The sequence below is a fragment of the Thermobia domestica genome, chromosome 9 (genome assembly GCF_964235325.1).
Source record: "Thermobia domestica chromosome 9, izTheDome1.hap1.1, whole genome shotgun sequence".
NCBI classification, from domain to species: Eukaryota; Metazoa; Arthropoda; class Insecta; order Zygentoma; family Lepismatidae; genus Thermobia; species Thermobia domestica.
Window position 1 is genome coordinate 9,479,746 of NC_137462.1, and position 9,965 is coordinate 9,489,710.

At 38.5% G+C, this 9,965-nt stretch overlaps 1 protein-coding gene across 1 annotated transcript in view; it reads left to right on the forward strand.

Annotated features, from left to right (window-relative positions):
* Positions 1–5,400, forward strand: part of LOC145694394 (uncharacterized) — a 622,323-nt gene extending 616,923 nt beyond the window's left edge. The window contains exon 10 of the mRNA XM_081770569.1: positions 292–5,400. Coding sequence (XP_081626695.1) covers positions 292–3,312 — 3,021 coding nt within the window. The 3' untranslated portion in view covers positions 3,313–5,400. The remainder of the gene's footprint in view (positions 1–291) is intronic.
* Positions 5,401–9,965: the final 4,565 nt, after the last annotated feature.

Sequence of the window (9,965 nt, forward strand, 5' to 3'; positions counted from 1 at the left end):
GTCATCATATTTGTCAATCCATGATCTTACACGATGTCTTGTGTAAGGTAGATTATTCCAGTGATTGGAAACAAATTCAAAGACAGAATTTTATATATATACACAATTGAGCTTTGAAATATTTAGTTTTTTACTTTCAAAGAAAAGTTATTTAAAGAATAATGAACTAAAAGTACAATCATGGACAAGAGTTCAGTGGTTAAGTTGAGAGTCCGTGACAATGTTTTTAATGTGTTTATTACAATATCTACTAGGAAAGACTTAAAATATGCATCTTGTTTGTGCTTCCAGGTTGAGAAAGAGGGAGAACCCACTGAAGAGCCCGTTGAAACAACGAAACAAGATCAGTCGTCAGATTTGTTAGCTACAGAAGACATGGCGTCATCCGCCTCTCACCCAGAACTACTTGTCGAGTCACAGTTGAATCCGGATGCAGCAGAGTTTGTCCCCATTTCCCCTTCATCCCCGTCACACAATAAGGAAAATGTAGATATATTCGGTTCTGAGCAGATGCCCAGTCAGTTTGAATTCCAACAAGAAGCTAAACTGCGCCCAGCAGAACTGGAATTCGGTGTTGACTTAAACGCTAGTACTGGTTCTCAGGATTTGTTTGAAGTGCCTACAGCGGCGCAGAATAATCAGTTTTCCACTTATTCTCCTCCTGCAGTTTCACCGGGCATTAGTGAATTCCAGACTGAGCTCCCTCCGAAATCAGAGGAAATAATATCCCAGCCAGAACCATGGACTCAGGAGTCCGCTTTCCTCACTGAGACATCGGAATCAGTGGCAGCTGAACGAGTGCTGGAGGAGAAATACAGAAGTGCAGTAGAGGACGAACTAGTGAACCTAGGAGGCACGGAGCCGGTGACAGATGTGCAAGAATCTGTGACGGATATACAAGAATCTGTTACAAATATACAAGAATCTGTTACAAATATACAAGAATCTGTTACAAATATACAAGAATCGGTGACAGATATACAAGAATCGGTGACAGATATACGAGAGTCGGTGGCAGATGTACAAGAATCTGTAACAAATGTAGAGGAAGAAGATTTCTTAGGTATTGATCAACGTGAGGAGATGCGAAACGTTCATGAAGATAGTAGTTATATGTGTGAAGAACTACACATTCTGACAGAGGAGGTAAAGAGAAGTTCCGATATAGAAGGACAATATTTCGAACAAGTCGAAAAAGTTCAGCTTCCAATTTCACCTGCTACGGAAAGTTTGAAGTCTCCAACAGGAGCTTCATCGCCCGGTTTATCTTCTCCGTCGCCAGTAAATGATTCGTCACAGTTACCTCCGGGAACCTTCACCGTGTCACCGTTGAGTGAAGAAGCTCCAGATATTCCAAAGCTTGTTGAATCTGCTGCTCCATATATCTCAGTGTCCCCGGTGGAAGAGGAGTCGAAGTCACCAGTTCCTGAGGAAGTTGCAAGATCACCTGCTTTGGATGAAGTTTCTAAATCTCCATTCTTGGATGAAGGTGTCTCATCACCTATTCCAGAAGAAGCTGCGGTATCTCCAATTCCGGATGTCGCTGTAACTTCTCCAGCCCCAGAAGAATTTTCTACATCTCCGGTTCCGGAAGAAACCCCGAGGTCCCCTGTTGTGGAGGAATTTTCAAAGTCACCTGTTCAAGAGGAAGTTTCCAGATCGCCTCTGCTAGACTTCTCAAGATCACCTATTCCAGACGAATCCCCCGTTTTACCTGTTGCTGAAGACGCACCGAAATCACCGGCTGTTGAAACTCTTATTTCTACAGAACTAGAAGCGTCCTCTGTTACGGAAGAGCGACTTACATCACCAGATATTGTTCCTGTGTCTTCGACTGTAGAAGACACACTTATCTCGCCTGGGGTAGAACCTACTCCTGCGGCGATCCCGACAGAGGAAATCGTGGAGAAGGTAAGCTCTGAACTCGAACAGCAACCGGAGCCAATCCAGACTCCTCCATGTACACCTGCTGCTGTGCAAGATTCGACAACAGAACAACACGACAATCTTCTAACGGCTGTAGAGAAGTTATCCGAAGAAATAACATCACTAGAACAAGCAGGCAAAGGCCCAGATGTTGTTGAACCAATGTCAGATGAGTCTCCCACAGCTCCTCCTGGTGTTGATATCCCAACAGCTGCAGCTGTTGCGGCTACAGTAGCAACAGCGGTTGCTGGTGGCGCTGCTATTGCTGAGAAGGCGGCTGAAAAGGAAGAAGAAGCGAAAGTAGCAGGTGAAAAGGCTGCTGCTAAAAAAGCAGCAGAGAAGGCAAAGACCCCTACGTCTAAACCAGCTGCAGCCGCTAGCAAAGCCAAGACTCCAGCAAAAGCTCCAACCTCCCCACCGGCTAAAACCAAACCAACGACTCAAAAGCCTGCAGATAAGAAACCAGCTGCTCCTGTTGCAAAATCTAAGCCAGCAACTACTAGTAGTGCTGCTCCGAAACCAAAGCCAGCTGCCGCTGCGCCTGCAGCATCGAGAACCACAACTACGAGAACTACAACTGTTCCTGCTGCCCCTAGGTCGAGACCAACATCAGCTGCGACAAAGGCAACCGACCAGAAGAAGCCTTTGACTAATGGAGACGTAGCAAAAACAACGGCAAAGCGTCCTGTGAGTAGTACTGAGACAAAGAAGACTGCGACTACTACAAGTACTGCACCCAAACCAAGCAGTAGGCCTGCATCATCCACAACGTTGAAAGCATCTCCTAGGCCAGCCACGAGTGCTGCCTCACCTAACAAGGCTGCGCCACCTGCCAAACCTAAAACTCCAACCACAACAAGCGCAGTTAATGGGACTGCTCCGAAAGCTCGCGTACCGAGTTCCACTACAACAGCTGCCACCCGGCGACCACTGTCGGCAACATCCAAGACCACAGTGGACACAAAACAAGTCAAAGAGTCTGCCAATAAGCAGATCTCTGCAACCAAAACCACGGCTACGAGAACCGTTACAAGTAGCTCTGCTGCATCCAAGACTATGACTGTCAAGAAGACTGAAACACGAACCACGACGAAACCAGGAGTTACCAAAACAACCACTAGCACAACCTCGACCACGCGTGCAGCCCCCGCCCCAGGTGGTAAAGTAGCTGCCACTACGAAGAAGACTGCAACAACTACGTCGCGCACAACTACAGTCACCAATAAGAGTAAGACAGCAACGGCGGCCAATAAGAAGTCTGAGTCTACCACTGTGGAGGTGAAACAACAGCTTTGTGTCGAGCAGCAAGTGACGAATGACGTCCCCAAAGAACAGCTCTTGGACATTGGAACAATAGAAAATAATGCTGAAGTAGTGAAGGAATAAGTTCTCGAGTTGTAAAACGTGGAAGAAACTACTTAAACTAAATGTGTGGTGACTTTGTTATAGTAACAAGAAATTGTATTCGAAACAAATGGAGTTAAAAATAATGAACAAACTTTTTAAAAAAAAAATTGAAGAAAAGCTTATTTAGAGCATTTAAGTCACTTGTTGAGTTTCAAGGTTGTTGCTTTTTGAATAAGTGAAAACAAAACAAAAAAATAAGATATTAATTTTTTTGCTGCTTGACTGCTTTTGGTGTGTTGTGATATAAAAAAAAAATGGGTGATTGTGTCAGCAAGGAATTACAAAGAGAAATGTGTTGCTTTCTTGTGTATATATATTTTCTATATAATATGTGGCCTATATTGAGGTGCTAGCCAGTTGTGTTAAGTACTTCTTATTGGGTTTTTAACACATCCTTTCACACGCCTTATCATGTTGATCTTTTTTTGTTTGTTAGTGTACATTTTTATGAGTAATTTTTTTGTACTTCATTATTTTGTGGATAGAGAAAATTTGTAATGTAAATAAGTTTAAAAAGGTATATTATATTATTATATTAATAATACAACCAAAGGACAGTTTCGTAGGTTACTCGCCCATATTTGTAAAAGAACAATAAATCTCGTATTGATACTGTTACTATCACTATAGTTTATGTATTACTAATTAATAATAGTAATAGTATTGTATCAATAATATTATTACTATAAAACTGTAGTAGGGAGTTTGATTGTAGTATTATTAATATGACATTTATTATTTTAAGAAAATTCTGAAATAACTTAAGGAACTGTCCTTTTTTTCGTATAACCATTGCAGATATAGAAAAATCTATTAATCCCAATTGCATTGGGAGCTTTATGTAAGGTTTCTGTCTTACCCCCATAGAAAAAGTAAACATATTATATATAATACATATAAACTGTATCACGTATTCCTAACAGAAGGAAAACTATAAATTTCGTAGTAATAACAGAAGAACTGAGAATTTTGAGCTTGCAGTATGTATAGTAATTAATACATATAACAGTTTTTGAAATAGAAAAGCAAATGCCAAAATAAGTGTATTTAACGAAATTTATTATTAATATATAATATAGCCGGAACAGGCCTAATTTGTTGCTAGTTACCTCCTATATTTACTCCTGCAAATTAAGTTTTTTTTTTCATATATAAGCAAATATGTTGTGAGACTTCCATTTTTTTTTAAAGCGGTGTAAAAGCGAATGTTAATGACAGAATGTCTGAAAGAGAGAGAGAGAGAAAACAAGTTGTGATTTCTAATATACGATTGTGTGATGGTTCATGTTATTCTGTGCACTTGGCAAATCTTTTAATAAATATTTACACGCAAATATATAATATATATACAATAAATAAGTATCGAATGATTTTTGTAGCAAGCATGTTTACTTTGCAGTCAATGACGCGTTCCTTCGTCTGCATATTTTTTAGTATTTTTTGAAATCTTTTTTTTTTAAAAAAATAAACTGCACTACCATCAACCAATAAGAAATAACGCCAAGTGCCTTTGAACTGTTTATAATGAAAAGCTTTAGTTGTGATGCCGTATATCCTATATTGCGCTATCTAGTTATATATATCTTCCTGCTACGTACGTGGCACGAAAAAGAAATTGAAAAAAGTCAGTGTTAAAATATAAACATTAGTTGCACTGGTACTGGGTAGAGAAAGAAATATTTAAGTGCTTTAGTACATATATTTTGCTGTTTTCTACTTGTAAAGAGAACTACGTTGCATTGTCTCCTAAGCCATATATTTATAATATATATATATTATGCAGTGATGTTTTTGCTTAAAACCAAGGATTAGATTTAACAATTAAACTGTATTTTTTAATATGTTCTGGGTGAGAGTCCAACCTACCGAAATAAAAGTGTAAAAGGAAGAATTTGTAACTGGAAATTTTTTTTGAGGAAACGAATAGTCACAATTGCACGGCCCTTCACAAAAAAGAAAAGTTTGCAGTCGACTTGTACAGCACTTTTTTTTTTTTTTAAACTGTGAATGTGAATTATTTCGTACAAGTAATGGAAAATGTAATAAAAAGTTTTTATAAAACTTGTATTTAATTGTATTATTATTCAAGATCATCATTCTGTTATATATTTTCTTACCAGTTGGAACTGAAACAAATTAAAGTATACAGGAAAAGAAGTGTTAGAAGGGCAATCAAAATTCAGAAAGTAGTAAGAATAGCTAAAACTCACGTTCTGTCATTCTGAGCTCTCTTGTTCATATCTACTAGTTTTGGGATGTCGATATCTGTAACCAAGTGAGGCTTTTCGGGTAATAAGGGCGAACACAACCAAGGCTTGTTAACTTTATAAAGACTAACTGAACAAACTTTTCTTTCTGTGCTTATTATTACTTTGGTTAAATAACATAAAAATCCAATGTTTACCTTTATTATCCAGAATAGCTTAATTATAGTTGGCAAGTTAAATGCCAGGATTGCAAATACTTAACTCTAAAACGGGAGAAAGTTTACCGTTCTGCTTTCTCTACTGAGTGTAAATATCAGTTGAAGTAAAAGTGAGTCGTGGAGAAAGTGATTCAGAATTATATGATTGGTATGTTCAATCTCAAATAGACATTTGCTTTTCCTGTACTCTTCACTTATCATAATGAGTGGTAAATATTGTAGATTTGAGTTGCTTTATGTAAAATCTTTGTTTACCTAAGATCAGTGAGTTAACTCCGAGCTCGTTTAAAGAGTGTACTAGGCCCTGGTGTTATACTGTCGTTTTTAAAAAAAAAAAATGTATCTCTTTTCTCTACGTCCTAACATCAATAGTGTCCAATTTATGAAATAGTTGAGTAAGCAGTATATTGTCTGGTCAGTATTTACAAGGGACATCACCCAATTGTCCGGCTTCGATTTCAATGAAATTTCTTTTGCTGATAGCCATGTATTCATTATTTGTGATGATAGAAATTTTTTTGCCATGGTGCATGTTTTCTATTTTTCTATAATTTTTGAGTTGTGATGTTGTTAGAGGTTACTGCAGAAGTCCCTTACTACCCTTTGTACACAGAGCGTTAATGAAAGAACAACCATGTAGATACGTATAAGGCCTAGGGAGAAGTCGTATGGTAGGTATGACCTTGACGGCAGCCATCTTGAAATCCGCCATTTTGAATTAAGTTCAAGTTTTCTAAAAGGGAATAAGGTAATATGATACATAATTTCGGGCTAGAATTTAATCAGGAAGACAATGGTGAAGTTAGTTTTTAGATACGCCCATTTGGGGAAAATTACAGGCATATTAATTGTTTATACTTACTATTTGCGTAAGTCTCTTACCTCCTCTTCTAACTCGCGTAATAACTGGATAAAAGCTTCGGTAATACACATTATGCCTAGAGGGAAGTGATACGGTAAGGGTATCCTTGACGGCAGCCATCTTGAAATTCACCATTTTGAATTAAAGTGAACTTTGAAAAATGAAAACCTATCACGTGACACCTCATTTTAATAGAAAATTCTCCCAAACAGCCAATGCTATACTTATTTTTGTTCTATAGTTAACCAGTATTCAAATTGGCAACACTCTTAATTTTCACCGCATGTTTTAAGATTCCAACTGGCACTTTGCAATTGTTGCCATGGCTCATGATGTCTAAATTTATTACATTTTTTAAGAGTTGCGATTTGTCAGTTAATGAAAAGCATCCAGCAATCTTTCTGAATTTTGAAGACTTACCATGTAATTATTTATTTCCTATACCTCCCTTCAAAACTCGTTTACTGACATGAATCATCGCACGAGGAAACAACTCCAACTTTGCATTCAGGTAATACCGAAGACGCAGCTTGTAATGGATAGTAGGTGAGACGAGAAATCAAATGAAAATTCACTTCAAAAAAGAAAACGAAATAGGATTGTTGTGTAAATCAATGTTCTTTTGTTTTGTTTTATATTTATTTCTTTGTGTTTTATTTATTTATTTTCTATGGCAATTTTTTAGCCAGTCAGACAAAAAAGTCCTTAGTTTTCTAACGATTGTTGTCGAATATGTTTGTAAGATTCATAATCAGTATTGATCGGAAACTCGACTAAGTTACACCTCTTTATAAACAAGATACCTGTTTTCATATGTCCATGGTACAAACAACGTGTTGGGAACAGTCATATTATCTTTCACATTTTCTATCATTGCTGCTGTTCCTTTAAAGTTGTATTTATTAAAAATATTTTATTTGTCGTTTGCGCAGCATGTGAGCTACATTTCCTGATAATTTTCTGTTCGTATAACACCAATTTGTTATAATTTCATTTGTATTTCTTTACGTTACATAGGTCCATAGGTTCCTCATGTATTCTGGTTTCAAATAAATAAGTACATTGCAAATCTTCAAAATTCAGAGGGATTGTAGGATGCTTATACCAACACTAGTCACGAACTGACAGATCGCAAGTCTTAAAAAATGTAATCAATTTAGAAAACGTGAGTCATGGCAACAATTGCAAAGTGCCAGTTGAAATCTCAAAACATGCGGTGAAAGTTAGGAGTGTTTCCAATTTGAACGATCGAATAATGGACGTTTGGTACACATTAGAAGCAGTTTTAAATTCATACTGGTCAACTATAGAACAAAAACAAGCATACCATTGGCTTTTTGGGAAAATTTGCTATTCAAATGGTGTCACATGATGTGGTTTTTTTTTCAAACTTCACTTTAAATCAAAATAGCGGATTTCAAGATGGCTGCCGTCAAGGTTATACCTACCATACGACTTCCCCCTAGGCCATATACGTATCTACATGGTTGTTCTTTCATTAACGCTCTATGTACAAAGGGTAGTAAGGGACTTCTGCAGTAATCCCTAATAACCACATCACAACTCTTAAAAGTTATAGAAAAATAGAAAACATGCACCATCGTGAAAAAAAAAATCTATAATCACAAATAATGAATACATGCCCTCTATCAGCAAAAGAAATTTAATTGAAATCGGAGCCGGACAATTGGGTGATGTCCCTTGTTAGATTGGTTCCCCTATGGAAAACTGGATGTCGTTGGAAGTGCGCTATAAAGCAGGTAACCATGTGATATCCCCCCTCCCCCCACCTCAATTTCAAACGCTACGTGGTTGATTTAGCCTGTTGGCCTTCATGCCCGGGACTTGTATTCTTTGGTTAATCAACATAATCAGATTTTACATGACAGCTCTTTCATGGCTTTAAGATATATCCTTTAGCGCGGGATACATTTCCTTTGGGAGTTCTTAATGGTTCAAACATCATGTTAAGCTATTGCCCATCATAGCCTTTGTGCTTGAAGAGAACAGTTAACTGTAGAAATAACAGGTGGTGGACGTTGAAACTGAAACATGTGGTAGAAAACCATCATTTGCATTTATTAAGGTGTTCAGGCGCCGTTGGCGGCCAGTGCATCACCGACACGACGTGGGAAGGATTAAGAAGAGGCTGTGCGTTATTTTCAGAGGAATTTTCAGCCATTTCTCTTGAAGCGTAGTGACAAGATCAGCGTGCACGTGGTAGAGAGAAAAAGTTTCCTTACTCGATCGTCTAACAAACCCCTTACAGGCTCAATGTTGAGATTTGACGATTGACCGGACCCTGGCAATGTTTAACCTCACTTCGTGCTCATAGCCACTGTGACAAGTTTAGCAGTGTAAGTGGGACAGGTATTCTGGAACACTGCACCACCGTCCGGGCAGTGTTCAAATCGTAGGGTGAAAATGGTCGTATAGTCTTTGGCAGTGACACTATCCTCTAGAACAATGAGGGGCCCAAAGTCTGCTACGTTATTTCCCTCTACGAATCTGCCTTCATGTTTGACTGTGGTGGGTACAAAGTAGTCTGGGTTCTATGCTTTAGGAGGGGTTTCTTTAGACGAGCACTCTCCCTGTTTGAGAAAGAGTGTAGTAAAACTCATCCGAGAACATGACACGTTTTAGATCATTCAACGTCCAGGTCTATGCTTCTGGCAGCACTGAACCCGCTTAGCGGCATTTGTGCTACTGATTTCGAACTGTGCCATGGATGTTAGCCTTATGCAGGTATCGATGGTTTATTTTCGTGTACGCAGGTTCTCGGTGATTGCCTATGCACTAGTTTTCAGTTTTCGTGCTACAGTCCTAGTCAGTTCTGATGTCCCTTTCAGGCAACTTCCGTTTTCCCCTACAGTTGCTCCTTCTGTATGTGGTTAGTTTTTTGATATGCACACATCACCCTGAGTACTGTAGCTCGTGAGACGTCACAAACTTGCAGTTTTGGACATGAATGCACCTGCTAGAACATGCCCCTACGATCTGCCCTCTCTTGAAGTCCCTCATTATACCGCTATACACAAACAACTTGACGTTCACTGTCGAATCTCTTCTACTGGAGTGACTACCAAGGACCCGCAAACATCCTATAGCATTTGCGTAGGTGTTTCAATATCTACTACCTGTAAATTTTCCATGTAGGTGAACGAAAGGAATCCCGAAGTGGGGATGGAAAGTAACTAGGGAAACAAAGATAAATCTACGATATAGTATAAACTTTCGCGTAACGCTTCATTAGATAAAGTGGCGTAGAAACCAGAGGATATTGTAACAAAGGGCGAAAAATCCTAGTTGCGTCCAGCCATGTGATGCTATAACCAAGTTAAAGGT